Raw genomic sequence first — 27,092 nt, forward strand, 5'->3', positions numbered from 1 at the left:
AAACTGCGCAAATTTTGTCCAAATTAAGCAATTGGAAAATATCTATCAGTCCTACCATTGTCATTATTTTAAAGAATAACATCTGAGGCTCTTCATCTTCATGTGTCTGGAAATATGGTGTTGAAATGTGAAACAATAGTCACTTGTTGTCTATATGTAGTATAAACAACAGTCGTTTTGGAGAATTTACAAAAATTTATAGGGCAATGGATTATTATTAACATTAATTCCTGCACGGGAAAGCCTACGTCCTCGCAAATTAAACGATATATTAACATTAACATTTATGCCTGCATAGAGGAGCTGACGTCATCACAAACTTAAGCCTTAAACAGGTTATCTAAGGGATTAATATTTTAAATCTGAATAATTTGCCCCCCCCCATCCCCCCCAAAAATTGGAAATTTCATTTCTTTTTTCATTTCAAATAATACAAAATAATACGAAATAACTACACAAAACATTTACTTGAACTAAACCCGTTCTTAGATAATGACATATCGAGATAAAACTACCCTTGAGAAATGCAAATTCTTACTTAATAATATCTACATTGTTATATAGTGTGATATAAGCCTTAACATTGTAGCGATGTTTATTAAACGGTAACAGTAACGTTGTTAAATGTGTCGAAAAGATTCAACATTGTATCAAAAGTAGGAAAATAATTAATTACCCTCCATTTTACCCAAATGTTTCCCCAAAATGGAGGGTCCACTGTCCCCTTAGGCCCTGTCCACGGGCGACATAGCATCCTTGTCCCCTAGTAAACACTGACTGATTTGAATTGCTATAATTTCTACTTTAAGACGGCATGCTGAAAAATACTTATCTCGGATATAGATTGATTATTTCACATGGTAAAGTAATTGGTCATACACACATACATACATACACTTACCCGTACGGCACCCATACACAAATATATACACCAACACATTAAACACTTTATAGGCCTTATCTTTAAAACAAGAAAGAAGAAAGAAAATTCAGGATTTAAACAGTCAAGTCGTATCCCCGCCACCTTCATCGTCAAATCCACTATTAGATAACACAAATATCATTCGATACAGATGTGTTGGCCAGTATCAGTATGTGTTGTCATCTATCCAGTCTAGATAGTTGTGCACTCGTGTGTAGACTCCAGGCTTAAATGGGTCCGCACAACCATAACCCCAGCTTGTAATACCGATGACTTCAAAGAAACCGTTGTTATCTACCACAAGTGGGCCGCCACTGTCACCCTGTGGAAATAAGGAAACGCCAATGAAGATTACCGACAGTATTGATGATGATGATGATGATGATGATGATGATGATGATGATGATGATGATGATGATGATGATGATGATGATGATGATGATGATGATGATGATGATGGTGATGATGGTGATGATGATGATGATGATGATGATGATGATGATGATGATGATGATGATGATGATGATGATGATGATGATGATGATGATGATGATGATGATGATGATGATGATGATGATGATGATGATGATGATGGTGACGATGCTACTGCTACTGCAAATGCTCATGCTAATGCTAGTGATAATTACAATGACAATGACAATGAATATGACAATGAAAATGACAAAGACAATGATAATGATAATTTGGGAAGTTTTCATAGATGTGAAAGTGCATGACTCTAGAGAAGACAGGTAAGAGAATAGTGAATTTAAATATGTGTAAACCTTGTCAACTTCAGTTCTAAAGAAGAAGATGTAAGCATGACAGGAATCACAATCTTAGAAATCCACTCGAACCAAAAATAGTTGTTCCCTCACCTGACAAGAATCTTTGCCACCTTCTGGTAATCCTGCGCAGAACATACAACATTCTATGACCTCACCATCATACCATCCAGGTTGATTACACGTAGTCGTATCGATGATAGGCACACTGATCTCCTGTAATGTTTCATCTGGAACAAATACTACCAGAAAATGATAAATGTATTAATCTTTACCTTGTAGGAAATATGTCATCTTCAGAGAGGCAAACGTTTAAAGAAGAAAGAAGACAAACAAACCAAACAAAGTAGGAAAACTGACAGAAACATATTAAGAAGGATGAATAAACACATTCCTGTTTGTGAATATTCCTCTAGTAAACATGGCCAAAATTCAAATGATTACTTTATTACTTTGGAAGCCAAGGTTTGAAACCACTTCCAAAGTGTTTTATGTTCATTTGTCACGATTGCACTGAGAACTCTTAAAATGAAAAATGGCAAATTTCATATATTTAATCTGTATCATATTGGCATCATGAACTGAAGACTTGTTTACCTGCTAGAACAAATGCAGAGTAATGGCGACACCTACGGTATAGTTGAAATATATGCTTAAGGTTATACCTTCTTGATCACCCCATCCTGTAATCCAAACATTCGTCTCAGCCGGCCAATCTTGGGAAGGCAAACAGGCAGGCAGTATAAAATCGTTGAATTCAACATCAACCGATAGTCTCAACAAGGCAATGTCATTGATATAGCTGAACTGGTTAAAGAAGGGGTGAGTTAGGATGTCGAAAACGGTGAAACTTTGTTGGCTGTCATCAAAAGCATCGACCCGATGATTTCCGAGGACTACTTTATACTCTTCCACATCGATATTATATTCACTATATGAACAACAAAATAGCGAAAGTACAAACCTTAAAGTGTGAAACAACAGAAAGATAAAATAATTTGGAAAATAAAGAAAAAAAGAGAGAGAGGGTGGGGAAAATGAACAAAGGAATAGTTTCAAACGGCGGTAACCATGTTTGAGGCACAACTTTGCCTTGTGAAAATATCACGTCTTTCCCCATTATGTGACATATAGATGAGTTGTGACGGTTATCAATTTGCATGTGGCTTTACTTCCTTAATATTCATTAGAAATTGCGACTATGGAATAGCAAGACGTTCAACAGCCTCCCGCCAACCCCACACCCACCTCCCTAAAGAAAAAAAGTGAGTCCATCACACCTCTCACGACGCCACATTTGCTCATGATGATAACAAACCGAGGACGGTTGCAACCGCAACTTTCTGTTATGCAATATTATCATGGTAAAGATTCAAGAAATGTATTCATTTAAAGCAATAATGCAGTTCGCATTGTATCAACTGTTGACTGAAATGATATTATACGGTAGAAACTTGGTCCATTGAATTTCAAACATCACCGGACTGACGGGGGCAGGGGCTGAACTTTGATTAAGGTGGGAGTGGCAAACTGAGGATTTCATAAAACGAGGGAGGTGGTGATGTCCTCCAGTCGTTGAAGGTGGTTCCCATTTAAGTGGAGGGGGGTATCAAAATTGCAATACAACATTGAAATTCTAACAGTTTACAAAGAGTATAGGTTTGGGCATGGAAAAGTCGACATTTTGCACCTCTGCATCAACAAAAGTAAGCTTCTTCTGGTGAAGACCTCATACCCACCCGCTTTCTGCTCCCCACGTTTTTAATATCTGCCTACACCACTAGCTCCGTCAGTAAAGAATCTCCAGGATTTTACTTACTCAAAACAGTGTGCTGCACTGAGCACCCATCTTTTGTTCAGAAGAGTTCCGCCGCATAAATGTATCTCGGATCCACCAGTATCTCTGCGAATACTTACTTGCCAGGGCCACTCGCCAGGTTGAGCTGCAACACCACCGACAATACGAGAAGAGTATTGAGTTTGGACACCACATCCTATATTCGAAAAAAAGTAAAAAGAAAAAGAAAGTACTTATGGATAAATAGTCCGATGGAACACTTCAAAGTACATGATATACTTAATACTACAGGTAAACATATTTCCTGTTTATATCCAGAGATCCTTTGTCTATTCAGATAAAATAGTAGTCATACCTTTAATTAGTGTTAACTTTTTTCTCTTGAACATAATATACGGCACGTAATTAACCTTTTACATGTGTTTAATAATTTCAATTTTTGGGGATAATCATACCAATAAATATCAATTTGTATGTAAAGGCATACTTTTACTCACAAATTCTTCAGTCCATAAACACTTTTCACATCAATACTTATAAAATGCAACTAAGAAGTCAAAACTTTTTTCTTTTTGAACATTCTATCCGATAGGTGGTTTGGATATGACCCATGGCAGGTCAAGGTAAACGAACGTCAATATAAACGGTATTGTTTTATCAAATTAGGTATCACCTTTCATGTAATCATTTATTTAAAAAAATACAGTCATACCACAAAATCTCTTACCTAAACATGTGAGACTACTCTCATCTACGCCATTTCCACAGTTCGGTGCTTGATCACAAACAGAGGATTCAGGAATACAAACACCATTTCCACAGTTATACGATTGCTCGCAATCAAGATCTGTTCAAAAATGACATACAAGGTGTAAAAATTTGGTCAAACTTTCTTGGTCATCTGCAAAAGACGCCATATATATCCCACTTGGCGTGTATCAAAGTTGTTAAAATCAAACGTTATAAGATATTCATATGGCTTACATATATACCATCAAAACAAAACCGATGAAAATGTAGTGAGAATTAATGCAGTTGCATCCACCATAACAACATAATCAAGACGGATTCAGGATTTCAACATGGAGAGTGTTCGCATGGCCCCGAGGTGGTTGGTGCATTTATATTAAGATTACCAGATGTGTGAATATATACTAAGTCTTCACGCAAGTTTGAACTGATAACTCCTTTTCCCTTTTTTGTTTTCTGTGATGTTTAAAGCAGGAGGGTGTAATGAAGGTAGGAGAAGATGTACATTCTCTGGATCTGCCCCTGATAATGTATGTATACTAACTGGACTGAGACGTATTGACTGCTTTGACGGAACAACTAAACCCTTGAGAAGCAAACGACTTGTCAGTCTCAAATCGAAACCAGAGAGAGTTCCCAGATGATACAATCTGTACTTCAGATGTTGGTCCTCCTGACCAGGACAGTAAGACTTGTTCTCCAGGTATGTCTCCATCACCTACTTTAATGAAATCAAAACCCTTTTCCGTGTGTATAAATTCACAGACAACGTGCAGCTGAAGTCCTTGATACGTATTGAAAACCTTCTCATCCTGGTGGTCATTTGGATAATCATTTGGATATAGTAATGATGTCACTTGTGTTTCTGTTTCAACAAAGACGGAACTCTCTGTGAAGAGATGGAAAAAAAGGAGAGAAAAGAGAAAACAAAATCAATATAATATAACATCAATATAATATGGTATCATGTTGCATTCATTGTGATAGACAACGGTGTGTGGATCAACAAGCGATATGGGTACAAAGTTAAATATCAGCACATGTTATATGTGGCAATCTACAACAAAACCCAGTGTTTAAGTGACCTAAATTGTGGTAGGCCGATATAGTGGTATTTCCAACAATTATTGTGTCTATGATTTAGGTCCCTAACTCATGCCAATTTCATTATCATTGGAGGTATATTTCCTTCAAAGACAAATGTGAATTCGAGGGCGTAGATATACTTTTGTTTTAAGGGGGCCGAATGCTTCTGTACTTGTGGAAAGGGGTGGAGCCCACTTCGCTGCTGGGTGAATTTATGTCATCAAGACTATCTAGCAAATGATGTAATGTTCTTTTTTTTTACGTTTCATTAATCTCACTCATTTGTTTCAAATAAGACAAAGACATAAGACATACCTGTAAAGACGTTTACACGTTTGACCTTGATGTGTACGTTCGTGCATACCATTACAAAGCTAACAATCAAAGCGGTGGTCAGTAGTTAGTTATATTACCTTGATATAAAAGTATCCTCGCTACTGGATACAAAATTGCGACACAAAATCATACCATAGATGCAACCCTCTGACAAATTTCACATGGTATCAAATTTATGAATGCAAAAATCTCTAAACTACAAAAATCCATCCAGAACTTTATAGGTCACATATCTCTATGTGCCTATAGCGAGAATAACGTTGTAAAAGTTCACTAGCTTTCACAACCTAACACCCATCCAAAAATATGTCATTCATAGAAAATGTTTATTGTTTGTGAAGGATACATGCGTAGGACATTTATAGATGATCTGTGCCAATTGGACGACACGTATGCCTAATGACAGAGTGATGATATAACGTAGAAACCTCAATATTGCAAGTTGTAGTCTTGTACATTTTTGGGACTTTAACTTTTGAGAATCTATTAGAAAATAACTGTGTGGGTAACAAGTGCTATCTGAAAAAAAAAAGTTGTAAGACAGATAATAACAAGTATATGTCTGCTTTATGTGGTACGTATCATAACGACAACTATTTGAATGTCACGGACTGACGTAGAAAAATCAAACGACTCGCATTGGCCGAGTGTGCCAAGTGACGGTGAATTTCATCATATTGTAACAGTGATGACGTTCAGGTCCATAGAAGTAAACAACATATAGTAAAACCCTGTAGTATTTAGACTTATACATATAGTGAATGATATAACGTTAATTCCTACATATTGCAAATTGTTATATTGCAACTTGAGATGATCATGTAAACATTGTTACCGTCACAGTCTACTTCGTCTTCTCCATAATAACAGTCATAGTAGCCATCACACACTGAGTTGTCTGTAATACAGGTTCCGTCGTTACAAACAAAGCTGCCTGGATCACAAGTGTTGACTGAAATATACATAAAATACGCAGAGTTACCAAAGTACAACTATTCACATGAACCGATGCATATCCGTTAATTGTTAACTGATTGGATGACACTTTTGCCTGGTGACAGAGTGAGTGATATAACGTAGAAACCTAAATATTGCTAGTTGTAATCTTGCAAATTTTGAAGTATTTAATATAAATAATAACATTAACATCGCATTGTCCCTCATTTTCTCCAAAGCTTTAGTCATAGTGTCCATCACAAACAGACTAAACTACATTGTAAGTCGAATTGTAACGGAAAAAAAGAGGAAAAAGAACTGTGTGATGAACAAGTGCTATCTGACAAAAAGATGTAATGCATATAATATCACGTATATGTCTGCTATGAGTGGTTCGTATTATAACGACGACAATTTGAATGTCACGGACTGGCGTAAAAAAAATCAAACGATACACAATGGTCGAGTTGTAAGCTTCTGCCAATAATTAGGATAAGAAAAATGAGATACAATAATGGTATCACTGATATTATCAGAAGCAACACATATTATTAATTGTCACTAGCATAGTTTAAGAGAGTTAATAGTCGTTTTAAGCAAATTAAACGATAATGATAATGGGTCGCATTTTAAATGAGTAGGATCAATGATTTCTGTACATATACCATACAAACGGCACTACAATACCGTCAACATTACTTTCTTTACACATATTATATGTGGAAACCTTCTACCTGGATAACATGCTTGTGTACTCTCATCTTCGTCGTTTTCGCAGTTTTCGACTCCATCGCAAACATCTGAGTTTGGTAGACACACTCCATTCATGCAATTAAATTCATTTCCACAGTTCAAATCTGCAAAGTAATTGAAATTAGATTTCTTCCACTTTCCTACAGTTACAATGAATTTAATGTTGTAAGTGAGAGATTTGCTTCACAAATCAGAACAGCTCTATGTATTGTGAAAATAAAAGGTTTTTTCTTGACAACTACGACGAACTTTTACACAAGCTTTCAACATGCTAACTATGGAGGTGTGTAGACTGTTGAGAATACTAATAGATATTATACAGTACGTTTCAGATGATATCCAGAAAAAACATTCGGTATGCTGAAATCAAGTTCCCAAACTTATTTTGCCATTACACAAGTCATATTGAACAAACCTTTTAATCATGGTAATATTAGCAAATATCAGTATCTAAAATCGGATAACAATGAATATTGTGATATGTAAAAATTGACAAGGCATTCGCTCTTTCTTATTCTAACAAGATGGTAAAAGAGAAGGTACGTACCACTTTGTGTAAGATTAACAACTTCCACGAGAGCAAAAAAACCTTGGTCAGAAACAATACCATCGGCTTCAAATATAAACCACAAAGAATTTCCAGTTGATAAAACCTTCAACTCATTGTAAGATGGTCCTCCAGACCAGGTTAAGAGAGGTTGCTCCTCCGGTACGGTACCCTCGCCAACAAAAATGTAATCATAACCATTTTCAATTTCGATAAAATCGAAACTCAGTAAGAGTCTTGAATCTTCCAAAGTTGAGAAAACAAGTTCCATCCGTGCGTTGTTTGGATAGAAGGATGGATAATTTAGTGACGAAAAGTTGTAGTAAGTTTGAATAAAGATTTCTTCTTCAATATCTGTAAAGTAGCATATAAGAGTATCGTCAAACTTAAAAGAATATTACTAGAAATATTACTACAAACAGTTTTATAAAGAAAGGTGTGAAAGGTGAAAATGGGAATAAAAGTAAAGTAGATAAATACTAAACTAACATTTTGAGAAATTAACAGAAGGAAATATATATGTTCTTTGACTGAAACATTTATTCCAAAATTATTAAATAATAACTGTTTGGGTAACAAGTGCTATCTGACAAAAGTTGCAATACAGATAATAACAAGTATATATCTGTTATGTGTTGTTCCCCTAGAAGTAAACAACAGATAGTAAACCCTGTAGTATGTAGGCATATACATATATAGTGAATGATATAACGTTAATTCCTACATATTGCAATTGTTATATTGCAACTTGAGATGATCATATAAACATTGTTACCGTCACAGTCTATTTCGTCTTCTCCATAATCACAGTCATAGTAGCCATCACACACTGAGTTGTCTGTAATACAGATTCCGTTGTTACAAACAAAGCTGCCTGGATCACAAGTGTTGACTGAAATATATAGAAAATACACAGAGTTACCAAAGTACCACTTTTCGTAGGAACCGATGCATATCCGTTAATTGTTAACTGATTGGACGACACATATGCCTGGTGACAAAGTGAATGATATAACGTAGAAACATAAATATTGCAAGTTGTAGTCTTGCACATTTTTGAGACTTAAATAAAAATAATAGTAATAACATCGAAATCTCCCTCATTTTCTTCAAAGTATCAGTAATAGTGTTCATCACAAACAGACTAACCTACAATGTACGTCATATTGTAAGAAAACAGAAAAGGGAAAAAGAACTCTGTGGATAACAAGTGCTATCTGTAAAAAAATGTAATACAGATAATATCACAGTATATGTCTGGTATGTGTGGTCGTATCATAACGACTACTATTTGAATGTCACGGACTGACGTAGAAAAATCAAACGATTCACATTGGTCGAGTGTGCCAAGTGACGGTGGACGTCATCATATTGAAACTGTGATGACGGTCAGGTTCCAAGAAGGAAACAACAGATAGTAAGATCCTGTAGTAGTTGTTATTATTTTTGTGTACCTTTTCACTTCCTTATTCATTCAGAAAACATTAACATATTGGACAGTTGATGACACACTCATCTTCCTTAAGTCCTGATTGTCGTATGTATGTATAGTGCAGTTATGAGTGCAGAGTACTTGAAATATTTACTTTCTTTATGACAAAGAGATTATTAAGTGACGTAGTTGTAGTAGGCCTATAATGACGGAAACAACATGCATTAGTATGAACCACTATATATCCGTTAGTTTTTAACTGCTCGGATGACTCACAGGCTTAGTAACGTTTTGAAAGATATATAAGTTTTTTACTTAAATATTGCAAACTTCTGCCAATAATTAGGATTAGACAAATGAGATGCATTAATGACATCACTGATATCAACAGATAGTATTACTTGTCACTAACCTAGTTTAAGAGAATTAATAGTCGTTTTAATGGAGTTAAATAATATGATAATGGATCGCATTTTTAATGAGTAGGATCAATGCTTTCTGTACATATACCATACAAACGGCACTACATTACCGTCTACATGACATTCTATACAGATATAACATGTGGAAACCGTCTACCTGGATAACATGCTTGTGTACTCTCGTCTTCGTCGTTTTCGCAGTTTTCGACTCCATCACAAACATCAGAGTTTGGTAGACACACTCCATTCATGCAATTAAATTCATTTCCACAGTTCAATTCTGCAAAGTAATTGAATTTAGATTTCTACCAATTTCCAACAGTTACAATATTTAATGTGCTAGGTGAGAGATTTTCTTCACCAATCAGAACAGCTTTAATTTTTGGGAAAAATAAATGGTTTCTTATTGACAATTACGACGCACATTTTCACAAGCTTTCAACATGCTAACTGTGTAAGTGTGTAGAGTGTTGAGTACACTAATAGATATTATACAGTACGTTTCAGATGATATCCAGAAAATCATTCGCTATGCAGAAATCAAGTTCCCAAACTTAGTTTTACAATACACAAGTCATATTGAACAAACCTTTTAATCATGGTAATATTAGCAAATATCAGTATCTAAAATCGGACAACAATGAATATGGTGATATGTAAAACTTGACAAGGCATTCGCTCTTTCTTATTCTAACAAGATGGTAAAAGAGAAGGTACGTACCACTTTGTGTAAGATTAACAACTTCCACGAGAGCAAAAAAACCTTGGTCAGAAACAATACCATCGGCTTCAAATATAAACCACAAAGAATTTCCAGTTGATAAAACCTTCAACTCATTGTAAGATGGTCCTCCAGACCAGGTTAAGAGAGGTTGCTCCTCCGGTACGGTACCCTCGCCAACAAAAATGTAATCATAACCATTTTCAATTTCGATAAAATCGAAACTCAGTAAGAGTCTTGAATCTTCCAAAGTTGAGAAAACAAGTTCCATCCGTGCGTTGTTTGGATAGAAGGATGGATAATTTAGTGACGAAAAGTTGTAGTAAGTTTGAATAAAGATTTCTTCTTCAATATCTGTAAAGTAGCATATAAGAGTATCGTCAAACTTAAAAGAATATTACTAGAAATATTACTACAAACAGTTTTATAAAGAAAGGTGAGAAAAGTGAAAATGGGAATAAAACTAAAGTAGATAAAAATGAAAATAACATTTTGAGAAATTAACAGAAGGAAATATATATGTTCTTTGACTGAAACATTTATTCCAAAATTATTAGAAAATAACTGTTTGGGTAACAAGTGCTTTCTGAAAATAGTTGTAATACAGATAATAACAAGTATATGTCTGTTATGTGTTGTTCCCCTAGAAGTAAACAGCAGATAGTAAAACCCTGTAGTATTTAGGCATATATATATATAGTGAATGATATAACGTTAATTCCTACATATTGCAAATTGTTATATTGCAACTTGAGATGATCATATAAACATTGTTACCGTCACAGCCTATCTCGTCTTCTCCATCATCACAGTCATAGTAGCCATCACAGACTGAGTATTCTGGAATACAGGTTCCTTCGTTACAAACAAAGCTGTCTGGATCACAAGTGTTGACTGAAATATACAGAAAATACACAGAGTTTTCCAAAGTACAACTATTCGTATGAACCGATGCATATCCGTAAATTTTTAACTGATTGGATGACACGTATGCCTGGTGACAGAGTGAATGATATAACGTAGAAACATAAATATTGCAAGTTGTAATCTTGCAAATATTAGAGTACTTAATATAAATGATATTATTAACATCGCAATGTCCCTCATCTTCTCCAAAGTATCAGTCATAGTGTACATCACAAACAGACTAAACTACAATTTAATTCCTAAAAAGAAATGTATAGGTAACGAGTGCTATCTGACAAAAAAAGATGTAATACAGATGATACCAATTGTACGCCTGTTATGTGTTGTTCGTATCATAACGACAACTATTTGAATGTCACGGACTGATGTAGAAAAATGAAACGATTCACATTGACCGAGTCTTCCAAGTGACGGTGAATATCATCATATTGGAACTGGGATGAATTTCATGTCCCAAGAAGGAACAGCAGATAGTAAGATCCTGTAGTAGTGGTTGTTACTTTTTTGTCCATTGGTCACATTCAAATTCATTAAGGAAAACATTAACATATTTGACAGTTGATCTATCATTCATCTTACTTAAGTCGTGATCGACGTATGTATGTATGGTACAGTTATGAGTGCAGAGTACTTGAAATATTGAATTTCTACACTACAAACAGATGCCTAATTGACGTAATTGTAGTAGGCCTATAATAATAATAATAATAATAAAATAGTACTTATATAGCGCGTTCATCAGCAACGCTGTTCGAAGCGCTTAACATGAATTGAAACATTTAAAATACAGGAAACAATCAAAAGCAAATAGTATAAAAATATCTCCTAAAAGGTATATACCATAAAACTTATAACAGGATAGAAAAACTCATTAAAGCTATTGTGATACAAAAATACTGTACAGTTCAAAATCAAAGGCAATTCTAAAATAATCTGTCTTCAGCGATGTTTTAAAACTGGCAAGGCTTGCGCAGGTACGCATTTAATTCGGCAAGGCATTCCATAGCTTGGGAACACATACTGAAAATGCCTTGTTCCCAGTTTTTTCTTCTTTTTTTCATTTCTTGAGAACAAATAACGGAAACAACATACATTGGTATGAACCAAAACATATCCGTTAGTTTTTAACTGCTCGGATGAATCATAGTCTTTGTAACGCGGTGAAGATATATAACTTTTATACCTAAATATTGCAAAACTCTGCCAATAATTAGGATTACACAAAAGAGATACAATAATGACATCACTGATATCCCCAGAAACACCAGATAGTATTAATTGTCACTAGCATAGTTTAAAAGAATTAATACTTGTTTTAAGCGAGCTTAACGATAATGATAATGGATCGCATTTTAAATGAGTAGGATCAATGCTTTCTGTACATACCATACAAACGGTACTACATTAAGGTCTACATTACTTTATATACACATATTATATGTGGAAACCTTCTACCTGAATAACATGTTTGTATACTCTCATCTTCGTCGTTCTCGCAGTTTTCGACTCCATCGCAAACATCTGAGTTTGGTAGACACACTCCATTCATGCAATTAAATTCATTTCCACAGTTCAAATCTGCAAAGAAATTGAAATTAGATTTCTACCATTTTCGTACAGTTACAATATTTTATGTTCTAGGTAAGAGATTTGCTTCACAAATCAGAACAGCTCTACTTTTTTTGTGAAAAATATGACGTTTTTTTTCTTGACAACTGCGACGCACTTTTACCCAAGCTTTCATATTGCTAACTGTGTAGGTGTGTAGAGTGTTGCGTACACCAATATCTCTTCTACAGTACGTCTCAGAAGCTATCCAGAAAACAACATTCGGTATGTTGAACATAAGTTCCAAAGAACATTGTCGTTCGATAATGGTAATATTGAATGGAGATCCTTAGCAAATATCAGGAATAAAAATCGTTAACAAAAAGGATCATCATAATAGTTCGAATCGGGTAATGCTGTATATTGTCATATGACGTCTTTAGTCATTATGCTTACAAAAGGTCAAAGAGAAGTTAAACAACACTTATTGTAAGATTAACAATTCCAGAGCAGAATAACCTTGGTCAGAAGAAATATCATCTGCTTCGAATATTAAACCACGATGGATTTTCAGTTGATAAAACCTTAAAGACGTTGTAAGATGATCCTGACCAGGTTAAGAGAGCTTACTCCTCCGTTTCGGTCCCATCGCCAACAAGATATAAGCAAAACCATGCTTAGTTTCGATAAAATCAATTAAAAGCTATTACGGCAGAGCAAACACGTCCGTTTCATACCGTATAACTACAATGTGTCTATCATTTAATACATTTCCAACAATAGTTAACCTTTCTTCAATAACGAAATATTAAATGCTTTTTCAGAAAGGAAAGCAATGTATATATATTTTGCCAAACATACCAGTTTGTGAATCAGGTACGACCTCAATACTTCCATAGAAGCCTGGACGTGTAACAGAACCATCTGAATCAAATATCAACCACATTGAATTTTCAGTTGATAAAACCTTCAGCTCATTGTAAGATGGTCCCCCTGACCAGGTTAAGAGGAGTTGTTCCAGTAGTTCATTTCCATTTCCAACATAGATAAAATCATATCTTCGTTCAATTTCGATGAAGTCAAAACTCATGATGAGTCTCGAGTTTTCGAACGTTGTGAACTTCAACTCGGTTCGATGGTTATTTGGGTAGTCGAATGGATAATTGAGTGAAGTAAAGTTGTATGACGTCGTGATGAAGATTTCTTCTACAGAAATCGAAAAGGGAGAAAACACAGAGGCTTTAAATTTGGACAACTTTGGAAAAGTTGAAAAAAACCTCAAGAAGTTTTCTTCTGTGATAAAACGGTCATATTCAATTGACTCTTTAAGGCGAAGAAGATTCATGTATGGAACGAGACGAATAATATGGCTGCAGTAAGTCGAAAAGATAAGATGGAGCAATATCATTCTGAACTGGGAAGATATTAGCAATTAACATATTAACAATTATCAAACAGACTAAAATGCAATATAAGTCATATTGTAACGAACAAAAGTGAATAAAAAGAACTGTTTGGGTAACAAGTGCCATCTGACAAAAAGATGTAATGTATACAGATAATAACAAGTATATGTCTGTTATGTGTGGTACGTATCATAACGACAACTATTTGAATGTCACGGACTGACGTAGAAAAATCAAACGATCCACATTGGCCGAGTTTGCCAAGTCACGGTGAATATCATCATATTGTAACAGTGATGACGTTCAGGTCCCTACAAGTAAACAACAGATAATAAAACCATGTGGTATTTAGGCTTATATATATACAGTGAATGATATAACGATAATTCCTACATATTGCAAATTGTTATATTGCAACTTGAGATGATCATATAAACATTGTTACCGTCACAGTCTATCTCGTCTTCTCCATAAATACAGTCATAGTAGCCATCACACACTGAGTTGTCTGTAATACAGGTTCCGTTGTTACAAACAAAGCTGCCTGGATCACAAGTGTTGACTGAAACATTTAACAAATACGTACAGTTACCATATTGGTCATGTGATCTGTGCTAATAACTTGTATCTATGCCTTTGAAATCAGAAAAGTGTGCAAAAGCGTGAATTTGAGTTACCTCGCTCATGCGTAAGTGAGAATCGTTACGCGCTACAGAAATAGTCGGTACACCGCCTTCAAGTTTGTTACAACTTGGGGAGGAGTTTATTTAAAATACCATTTTTACCATTGCATTCTTCCTCATCTTCTCCATTGAAACAGTCAGAGTATCCATCGCAGAACCAGTTAGCAGGAATGCAGGTTGCATCGTAACAAACAAAGCTTTCTGGATCACAAGTGTTGACTAAAATGATATAACGATAATTCCTACATATTGCAAATTGTTATATTGCAACTTGAGATGATCATATAAACATTGTTACCGTCACAGTCTATCTCGTCTTCTCCATAAATACAGTCATAGTAGCCATCACACACTGAGTTGTCTGTAATACAGGTTCCGTTGTTACAAACAAAGCTGCCTGGATCACAAGTGTTGACTGAAACATTTAACAAATACGTACAGTTACCATATTGGTCATGTGATCTGTGCTAATAACTTGTATCTATGCCTTTGAAATCAGAAAAGTGTGCAAAAGCGTGAATTTGAGTTACCTCGCTCATGCGTAAGTGAGAATCGTTACGCGCTACAGAAATAGTCGGTACACCGCCTTCAAGTTTGTTACAACTTGGGGAGGAGTTTATTTAAAATACCATTTTTACCATTGCATTCTTCCTCATCTTCTCCATTGAAACAGTCAGAGTATCCATCGCAGAACCAGTTAGCAGGAATGCAGGTTGCATCGTAACAAACAAAGCTTTCTGGATCACAAGTGTTGACTAAAATATTAAGAACATAAGGAGAGTTACCAAAGTACAACTATTCGTATGAACCGATGCATATCCGTTAATGTTTAACTACTTGGATGACACATATTCCTATTGACAGAGTGAATGATATAAACCTTAACTTTCTAGTGGTAAATAGATAAAGCTGTCTAGATCATAAGTGCTGGCTGAAACATTCAAGCAAACAAAGCACAGTTAAATATTACATCGTATACTCTAACGAGTGATATCGAACATTATGCCGTCGAACAGCACATGTCCGTTAAACGGATTCTAATAGCGTTAACACAATGTGCAGGTCTCACTGAAAGATAGTCTATAGATTTTGACTTATAATATTACACACACACATATCCAATATTTGTTGACTGTTTGGATGGCACGTATGCTTATTGATAAAGTGAATGATATGACGTTAATTCCTACATATTGCAAATATATGAACATTGTTACCGTCACATCCTATCTCGTCTTCTCCATAATTACAGTCATAGTAGCCATCACAGACTGAGTAGTCTGAAATACAGATCCCGTCGTAACAAACAAAGCTTTCTGGATCACAAGTGTTGACTGAAATTTACAGAAAATACGGAGAGTTACCAAAGTACAACTATTCGCATGAAGCGATGCATATCCGTTAATGTTTGACTGCTTGGATGACACATATGCCTAGTGACAGAGTGAATGATATAAACCTTAACATTCCAGTAGTAACAGATAAAGCTGTCTGGATCATAAGTGCTAGCTAGAACATTCAAACAAACTAAGCACAGCTACAAAGTACATCGTATACTATAACGAGTGATGTCGAACAGTATGCCGTCGAACAGCACATGTACGTTAAACGGATTCTAATAGCGTAAACATAATGTGCAGGTCTCAATGAAAGATAGTATATAGATTTTGACTTATAATATTACACATTGATGAACCAATGCATATCCAATATTTGTTGACTGTTTGGATGGCACGTATGCTTATTGATAAAGTGAATGATATGACGTTAATTCCTGCATATTGCAAATATATGAACATTGTTACCGTCACATTCTATCTCGTCTTCTCCATAATTACAGTCATAGTAGCCATCACAGACTGAGTAGTCTGAAATACAGATCCCGTCGTAACAAACAAAACTGTCTGGATAACAAGTGTTGACTGAAATATACAGAATATACGGAGAGTTACCAAAGTACAACATTTCGTATGAACCGATGAATAATAATTACTTATTAAATGCTTGGATGACACATATCCCTAGTGACAGAGTGAATGATATAAACCTTAACATTCTAGTAGTAAACAGATAAAGCTGTCTCGATCATAAGTGCTAGCTGAAACATTCAAACAAACTAAGCACAGTTACAAAGTACATCGTATACTATAACGAGTGATGTCGAACAGTTTGCCGTCGAACGGCACATGTCCGTTAAACGGATTCTAATAGCGTTAACATAATGTGCAGGCCTCAATGAAAGATAGTCTATAGATTTTGACTTCTAATATTACACATTGATGAACCAAAGCATATCCAATACTTGATGTTTGCTTTGATGGCACGTATGCTTATTGATAAAGTGAATTATATGACGTTAATTCCTACATATTGCAAATATATGAACATTGTTACCGTCACATCCTATCTCGTCTTCTCCATAATTACAGTCATAGTAGCCATCACAGACTGAGTAGTCTGAAATACAGTTCCCGTCGTAACAAACAAAGCTGTCTGGATCACAAGTGTTGACTGAAATATTAAGAAAATACAGAGAGTTACCTAAGTACAACTTTTCGTATTAACCGATGCATATTCGTTAATTGTTTACTGATTGGATGACACAGATGCCTGGCGACGAAGTGAATGATATCACGCAGAAACATAAATATTGCAAGTTGTAACATTGCAAATATTAGAGTACTTAATATAAATAATATTATTCACATCGCAATGTCCCTCATCTTCTCCAAAGTATCAGTCATAGTGCCCATCTCAAACAGACTAAACTACAATTTAATTCCTATTGTAACGAAAAAAAGAAAGGAAAAAGAAATGTATAGGTAGCGACTGCTATCTGACAAAAAAGATGTAATACAGATAATAACAAGTTTATGTCTCTTATGTCTTGTTCGTATTATAACGACAACTTTTTGAAAGTCTGACGTAGAAAAATCAAACGATTCACATTGGCCGAGTGTGCCAAGTGACGATGAATATCATCACATAGTGGCAGTGATGACGATCAGGTCCCAAGAAGTAAACAACAGATAGTTAGATCCTGTAGAAGTTAGGCTTATATATATAGTGAATGATATAACGATAATTCCTACAAATAGCAAATTGTTATATTGCAAGTTGAGATGATCATGTAAACATTATTACCGTCACAGTCTATCTCGTCTTCTCCATAATCACAGTCATAGTAGCCATCACACACTGAGTAGTCTGATATACAGTTTCCGTCGTAACAAACAAAGCTTTCTGGATCACAAGTGTTGACTGAAATTTACAGAAAATACGGAGAGTTACCAAAGTACAACTATTCGCATGAAGCGATGCATATCCGTTAATGTTTGACTGCTTGGATGACACATATGCCTAGTGACAGAGTGAATGATATAAACCTTAACATTCTAGTAGTAAATAGATAAAGCTGTCTGGATCATAAGTGCTAGCTGAAACATTCAAGCAAACAAAGCACAGTTACAAATTACATCGTATACTATAACGAGTGATATCGAACATTATGCCGTCGACCAGCACATGTCCGTTAAACGGACTCTAATAGCGTTAAAATAATGTGCAGGTCTCACTGAAAGATGGTCTATAGATTTTGACTTATAATATTACACATTAATGAACCAATGCATATCCAATATTTGATGACTGCTTTGATGGCACGTATGCTTATTGATAAAGTGAATGATATGACGTTAATTCCTACATATTGCAAATATATGAACATTGTTACCGTCACAGTCTATCTCGTCTTCTCCATAATCACAGTCATAGTAGCCATCACAGACTGAGTAGTCTGAAATACAGATCCCGTCGTAACAAACAAAGCTTTCTGGATCACAAGTGTTGACTAAAATATTAAGAACATAAGGAGAGTTACCAAAGTACAACTATTCGTATGAACCGATGCATATCCGTTAATGTTTCACTACTTGGATGACACATATGCCTAGTGACAGAGTGAATGATATAAACCTTAACATTCTAGTAGTAACAGATAAAGCTGTCTGGATCATAAGTGCTAGCTGAAACATTCAAACAAACTAAGCACAGTTACAAAGTACATCGTATACTATAACGAGTGATATCGAACAGTATGCCGTCGAACAGCACATGTCCGTTAAAAAGATTCTAATAGCGTTAACATAATGTGCAGGTCTAACTGAAAGATAGTCTATAGATTTTGACTTATAATATTACACATTAATGAACAAATGCATATCCAATATTTGTTGACTGCTTTGATGACACGTATGCTTATTGATAAAGTGAATGATATGACGTTAATTCCTACATATTGCAAATATATGAACATTGTTACCGTCACATCCTATCTCGTCTTCTCCATAATTACAGTCATAGTAGCCATCACAGACTGAGTAGTCTGAAATACAGATTCCGTCGTAACAAACAAAGCTTTCTGGATCACAAGTGTTGACTAAAATATTAAGAACATAAGGAGAGTTACCAAAGTACAACTATTCGTATGAACCAATGCATATCCGTTACTTATTAACTGCTTGGATGACACATATGCCCAGTGACAGAGTGAATGATATAAACCTTAACATTCTAGTAGTAACAGATAAAGCTGTCTGGATCATAAGTGCTAGCTGAAACATTCAAACAAACTAAGCACAGTTACAAAGTACATCGTATACTATAACGAGTGATATCGAACAGTATGCCGTCGAACAGCACATGTCCGTTAAAAAGATTCTAATAGCGTTAACATAATGTGCAGGTCTAACTGAAAGATAGTCTATAGATTTTGACTTATAATATTACACATTAATGAACAAATGCATATCCAATATTTGTTGACTGCTTTGATGACACGTATGCTTATTGATAAAGTGAATGATATGACGTTAATTCCTACATATTGCAAATATATGAACATTGTTACCGTCACATCCTATCTCGTCTTCTCCATAATTACAGTCATAGTAGCCATCACAGACTGAGTAGTCTGAAATACAGATTCCGTCGTAACAAACAAAGCTTTCTGGATCACAAGTGTTGACTAAAATATTAAGAACATAAGGAGAGTTACCAAAGTACAACTATTCGTATGAACCAATGCATATCCGTTACTTATTAACTGCTTGGATGACACATATGCCCAGTGACAGAGTGAATGATATAAACCTTAACATTCTAGTAGTAACATATAAAGCTGTCTGGATCATAAGTGCTGGCTGAAACATTGAAGCAAACAAAGCACAGTGACAAAGTACATTGTATACTATAACGAGTGATATCGAATCGTATGCCGTCGAACAGAACATGTCCGTTAAACGGACTCTAATAGCGTTAACATAATTTGCAGGTCTAACTGAAAGATGGTCTATAGGTTTTGACTTATAATATTACACATTAATGAACCAATGCATATCCAATATTTGATGACTGCTTTGATGGCACGTATGCTTATTGATAAAGTGAATGATATGACGTTAATTCCTACATATTGCAAATATATGAACATTGTTACCGTCACATTCTATCTCGTCTTCTCCATAATCACAGTCATAGTAGCCATCACAGACTGAGTAGTCTGAAATACAGTTTTCGTCGTAACAAACAAAGCTTTCTGGATCACAAGTGTTGACTGAAATTTACAGAAAATACGGAGAGTTACCAAAGTACAACTATTCACGTGAACCGATGCGTATCCGTTACTTATTTACTGCTTGGACGACACGTATGACTGGTGACAGAGTGAATGATATCACGCAGAAACATAAATATTGCAAGTTGTAATATTGCAAATATTAGAATACTTATTATAAATAATATCATTGACATCGCATAGTCCCTCACCTTCTCCAAACTATCAGTCATATTGTCCATCTTAAACAAACTAAACTAAAATTTAATTCCAATTGTAACGAAAAAAAGAAAGGAAAAAGAAATGTATAGGTAGTGAGTGCTATCTGACAAAAAATGTAATACAGATAATAACAAGTTTATGTCTCATATGTCTTGTTTGTATTTTAACGACAACTATTTGAATGTCTGACGTAGAAAAGTCAAACGATTCTCATTGGCCGAGTGTGCCAAGTGACGATGAATATCATCACATAGTAGCAGTGATGACGATCAGGTCCCAAGAAGTAAACAACAGATAGTTAGATCCTGTAGAAGTTAGGCTTATATATATAGTGAATGATATAACGATAATTCCTACAAATATCAAATTGTTATATTGCAACTTGAGATGATCATGTAAACATTATTACCGTCACAGTCTATCTCGTCTTCTCCATAATCACAGTCATAGTAGCCATCACACACTGAGTTGTCTAATATACAGTTTCCGTCGTAACAAACAAAGCTTTCTGGATCACAAGTGTTGACTGAAATTTACAGAAAATACGGAGAGTTACCAAAGTACAACTATTCGCATGAAGCGATGCATATCCGTTAATGTTTGACTGCTTGGATGACACATATGCCTAGTGACATAGTGAATGATGTAAACCTAAATATTGCAAGTTCTAATCTTGTAAATTTTGGAGTTTAAAAAAAAAAATACTATTATCAATATCGCATTTTCCATTGTCTTCTCAAAGTATCAGTCATATTGACCTCACAAACAGACTCATCTCTAATGTCAGTCGAGTTGTAACGAAAAAAGAAAGTAAAACAAAATGTGTTGGTAACAAGTGCTATCTGAAAAAAGTTGTAATACACACAATACCAAGAATGTGTCTGCTATGTGTTGTTCGTGTCATAATGACAATTGTTTCAATGTCACGGACTGACGCAGAAAACACAAAACGATTCACATTGGTCGAGTGTACCAAGTGACGGTGGGCCTCATCATATTGAAATTTTGATGACTGTCAGGTCACTGGAAGGAAACAACAGTACATTAAAACTATGTAGTATTCAGGCTTATATATACAGAGAGTGACATGACGTTAATTCCTACATATTGCAAATTGTTATATTGTAAATTGAGATGTTTATTTAAACATTGTTACTGTCACATTCTTCCTCGTCTTCTCCATAACCACAGTCATAGTAGCCATCACAGACTGAGTAGTCTGATATACAGATCCCGTCGTAACAAACAAAGCTGTCTGGATCACAAGTGTTGACTGAAATATTAAGAAAATACGCATAGTTACCAAAGAATAACTACTCGTATGAACCGATAAATATCTTTTAATTGTTAACTGCCTGGACGACACGTCAACCTAGTGACAGAGTGAATATATAACTTATGAACCTACATACAGCAAGTTTTAATTTTACCAATTTTTATGTATTTAATATAAATACTATTATGAACATCTCATTCTGCATCGTCTTCTCCAAAGTAACAATCATAATGTCCATCGCAAGCAGATAAATTGGCTATGTAACTCGAATTGTGTAAAAGTAAAGTGCCCTGACGTTTCGATCCTAGCAGGATCTTCTTCAAAGGCAAAATGACAAATAACAGTAACGGAAGAGACACAACAAACAAGCACAGAATACAGACAGGTTAATGAGCATGGTGAACACAAAGAGATAGATGTAAGAGGATTAGGAAACAATGGATTTAGAGAAGAAGGAAAAAGGCCAAAAGAGGAAGTGGAGAGGGAGGAGATAATCAGTGGAGGAACAAAGAGAGGATTAAGGGAAGGGAAAAACTAGAGAACGAAAAAGAGAGAAAGGTGTGGAGAAAAAAAGATTAAAGAGAGCTATGAGAAAAGGAGTGATGGCGGGGGTGGGGGCATGGGGAGAAGGAGGAGGGGACAGAAGAAAAGTTAGTCATGTCTTTCCTGAATGTTGAGCCCATGAGGTTGAATGGTGCGAAGGCGTTGCATCCACAGCCTCCCTCTCTGCTGATTCGTACTAGGTCAGGACGGCTACCTAAGGATTCAATCCCCTGCAGGGACATGTTGTTAATGGTATGGTTGGAGAGGTTAAAGTGTTCTCCAACTGGGGTCTCAGTCTTCATGGTGTTGACTGTGGATCTGTGACAATAGAATCGCTTCTTGAGGATGGTTTTGGTTTCTCCAACATACTGGATGCCGCAAACTCTACAAGATCAGATAGATGACAATAGTGTTTGTGCAAGTGATGTGACCCTTAGTATTGTATGTGAGTTGCATGCTGTGGCTGGTGATGGAATTAGATTCAACAATGTGGTGGCTGATGTGATGATGCATCTCGAAGTACGATCACATTTGAAAGTACCATGCTGAATGGGTGTAGGGAAAGAAGTTAGAGGTGGAACAGCAGCACGCAAAGAAAGTCTCGTAGGTTGCGTGGTTGTCTGTAGGCGATGATGGGTTTTCAGGGACGACTCGTTGGAGTCTATCTGAAGTGAGGAGAATGTTGTGGTTGTTAGAGGTGATTTGCTGAAGAGGTGGGAGAATTGGGTGGAAAGTAACAACCAAGGGGAGCTTGTTGTCGCAATCTCGTCCTTTTTTTGTCCTTCACTGCCAAAGTAGATGATCTGGAAAAGAAGCAGACTCTCTGAATGGCCTCACGCACACTTCTGGCACTATGGCCTCTAGCAGTAAGATGTTTTTCCAAAGCATCTGTATGGCTAATGGAAGAGGAATTGCTAGAGCAAATGCAACGAAGACGAAGTGCTTGACTGTAGGCAATTCCAGACTTGCAGTGTTGGGGATGGCGGCTTAAAAAATAGAGATACTGGTGTGTGTCTGTGGGCTTGGTGTAAACGAAGTAGATGTCATCAATGTAGCACCACCATATAAGAGGACGGCAGGGAGCTCTACTGAGCATGCGTTTGTATCAAAACGACGACAATTTGAATGTCACGGACTGACGTAGCAAAATCAAACCATACACAATGGCCGATTTGTAAACTTCTGGCAATAATTAGGATTAGGCAAATGAGATACATTAATGATATCACTGATATTATCAGAAGCAACACATAGTATTAATTGTCACTAGCATAATTTAAGAGAGTTAATAGTCGTTTTAAGCAAATTAAACGATAGTGATAATGGGTCACATTTTAAATGAGTAGGATCAATGATTTATTTACATATACCATACAAACGGCAGTACATTACCCTCTACATTCCTTTCTATACAGATATAACATGTGGAAACCTTCTACCTGGATAACATGCTTGTGTACTCTCATCTTCGTCGTTTTCGCAGTTTTCGACTCCATCGCAAACATCTGAGTTTGGTAGACACACACCATTCATGCAATTAAATTCATTTCCACAGTTCAAATCTGCAAAGTAATTAAAATTAGATTTCTTCCAATTTCATACAGTTACAATGAATTTAATTTTGTAAGTGAGAGATTTGCTTAACAAATCAGAACAGCTCTACTTTTTGTGAAAATTAAAGGTTTTTTCTTGACAACTAGGCCGCACTTTAACACAAGCTTTTAACATACTAACTATGGAGGTTTGTAGAGTGTTAAGAATACTAATAGATATTATACAGTACGTTTCAGACGCTATCCAGAAAAACATTCGGTATGCTGAAATCAAGTTCCCAAACTTATTTTTCCAATACACATGTCATATTGAATAAATCTTTTCATCATGGTAATATAGACTGTAGCTCCTTAGCAAATATCAGTATCTAAATTCGGACACCAATGAATATGGTGATATGTAAAAAGTGACAAGGCATTCGCTCTTTCTTTTTCTAACTATTCTAACAAGAAGGTAAAAGAGTAAGTACGTACCACTTTGTGTAAGATTAACAACTTCCACAAGAGCAGAAAAACCTTGGTAAAAAATACTATAATCTGATTCGAATATAAACCACAAAGAATTTCCTGTTGATAAAACCTTCAACTCATTGTAAGATGGTCCTCCAGACCAGGTTAAGATAGGCTGCTCCTCCGGTACGGTACCATCGCCAACAAAAATGTAATCAAATCTATGTTCAATTTCGATAAAATCGAAACTCAGTAAGAGTCTTGAATCTTCCAAAGTTGAGAAAACAAGTTCCATCCGAGCGTTGTTTGGATAGAAGGATGGATAATTTAGTGACGAAAAGTTGTAGTACGTTTGAATAAAGATTTCTTCTTCAATATCTGTAAAGTAGCATATAAGTGTATCGTCAAACTTAAAAGAATATTACTAAAAATATTACTACAAACAGTTTTATAAAGAAAGGTGTGAAAAGTGAAAATGGGAGTAAAACTAAAAGTAGATAAAAACTAAAATAACATTTAATGAAATTAACAAAAGGAAATATATATTTTCTTTCACTAAAGCATTTATTCCGAAATTATTAGAACATAATTGTGTGGGTATCAAGTGCTATCTGACAAAAAGTTGTAAGACAGATCATAACAAGTATATGTCTGCTATATGTGGTACGTATCATAACGACAACTATTTGAATATCACGGACTGACGTCCGGACTGACGTAGAAAAATCAAATGATTAACATTGGCCGAGTGTGCCAAGTCACGGTGAATATCATTATATTGTATCGGTGATGACGTTCAGGTCCCTAGAAGTAAACAGCAGATAGTAAAACCCTGTAGTATTTAGGCTGATATAAATATATACAGTGAATGATAACGTTAATTCCTACATATTGCAAATTGTTATATCGCAAATTGAGATGATCATATAAACATTGTTACCGTCACAGTCTATCTCGTCTTCTCCATAATCACAGTCATAGTAGCCATCACACACCGAGTTGTCTGTAATACAGGTTCCGTTGTTACATACAAAGCTGCCTGGATCACAAGTGTTGACTGAAACATTTAACAAATGCGTACGGTTACCATATTGGTCATGTGATCTGTGCTAATAACGTGTATCTATGCCTTTGAAATCAGAAAAGTGTACAAAAGCGTGAATTGAAGTTACCTCGCTCATGCGTGATTGAGCATCGCTACGCGTTACAGAAATATTCAGTACACCGTCTACATGTGTGTTACAAATTGGGGAGCAGTTTATTTAAAATACCATTTTTACCATTGCATTCTTCCTCATCTTCTCCATTGAAACAGTCAGAGTATCCATCACAGAACCAGTAAGCAGGAATGCAGGTTCCATCGTAACAAACAAAGCTGTCTTGGTCACATGTGTTGGCTGAAATATTAAGAAAGTACGCAGAGTTACCAAAGTACAACTATTCGCATGAAGCGATGCATATCCGTTAATGTTTGACTGCTTGAATGACACATATGCCTAGTGACAGAGTGAATGGTATAAACCTTAAAATTCCAGTAGTAACAGATGAAGCTGTCTGGATCATAAGTGCTAGCTGAAACATTCAAACAAACTAAGCGCTGTACAGTTACAAAGTACAACGTATACTATAACGAGTAATGTCGAACAGTATGCCGTCAAACAGCACATGTCCGTTAAACGGATTCTAATAGCGTTACTTAATCTGCAGGTCTCACTGAAAGATAGTCTATAGATTTTGACTTATAATATTACACATTGATGAACCAATGCATATCCAATATTTGTTGACTGCTTTGATGGCACGTATGCTTATTGATAAAGTGAATGATATGACGTTAATTCCTACATATTGCAAATATATGAACATTGTTACCGTCACATCCTATCTCGTCTTCTCCATAGTTACAGTCATAGTAGCCATCACAGACTGAATAGTCTGATATACAGATCCCGTCGTAACAAACAAAGCTTTCTGGATCACAAGTGTTGACTAAAGTATTAAGAACATAAGGAGAGTTACCAAAGTACAACTATTCGTATGAATCGATGCATATCCGTTAATGTTTCACTACTTGGATGACACATATACCTAGTGACAGAGTGAATGATATAAACCTTAACATTCTAGTAGTAAATAGATAAAGCTGTCTAGATCATAAGTGCTGGCTGAAAAATTCAAGCAAACAAAGCGCAGTTACAAATTACATCGTATACTGTAACGAGTGATATCGAACAGTATGCCGTCGAACAGCACATGTCCGTTAAACGGACTCTAATAGCGTTAAAATAATGTGCAGGTCTCACTGAAAGATGGTCTATAGATTTTGACTTATAATATTACATATTAATGAACCAATGCATATCCAATATTTGTTGACTGTTT

At 35.5% G+C, this 27,092-nt stretch overlaps 1 protein-coding gene across 1 annotated transcript in view; it reads right to left on the reverse strand.

Annotated features, from left to right (window-relative positions):
- The window catches only part of LOC139962568 (uncharacterized), a 111,030-nt gene that overhangs the window by 409 nt on the left and 83,529 nt on the right, over positions 1-27,092 (reverse strand). The window contains exons 27-42 of the mRNA XM_071962681.1: positions 25,991-26,107; positions 25,651-25,767; positions 24,735-25,088; positions 24,147-24,269; positions 13,825-14,169; positions 12,871-12,993; positions 8,689-8,805; positions 7,914-8,267; positions 7,348-7,470; positions 6,513-6,629; positions 4,800-5,144; positions 4,233-4,352; positions 3,527-3,701; positions 2,373-2,638; positions 1,801-1,949; positions 1-1,244 (exon numbers count right to left, since the gene is read on the reverse strand). The exon at positions 1-1,244 is cut by the window's left edge and continues 409 nt beyond it. Coding sequence (XP_071818782.1) covers positions 1,089-1,244; positions 1,801-1,949; positions 2,373-2,638; positions 3,527-3,701; positions 4,233-4,352; positions 4,800-5,144; positions 6,513-6,629; positions 7,348-7,470; positions 7,914-8,267; positions 8,689-8,805; positions 12,871-12,993; positions 13,825-14,169; positions 24,147-24,269; positions 24,735-25,088; positions 25,651-25,767; positions 25,991-26,107 — 3,101 coding nt within the window. The 3' untranslated portion in view covers positions 1-1,088. The remainder of the gene's footprint in view (positions 1,245-1,800; positions 1,950-2,372; positions 2,639-3,526; positions 3,702-4,232; positions 4,353-4,799; positions 5,145-6,512; positions 6,630-7,347; positions 7,471-7,913; positions 8,268-8,688; positions 8,806-12,870; positions 12,994-13,824; positions 14,170-24,146; positions 24,270-24,734; positions 25,089-25,650; positions 25,768-25,990; positions 26,108-27,092) is intronic.

Source organism: Apostichopus japonicus, chromosome 21 (assembly GCF_037975245.1).
Source record: "Apostichopus japonicus isolate 1M-3 chromosome 21, ASM3797524v1, whole genome shotgun sequence".
Classification (NCBI taxonomy): Eukaryota; Metazoa; Echinodermata; class Holothuroidea; order Aspidochirotida; family Stichopodidae; genus Apostichopus; species Apostichopus japonicus.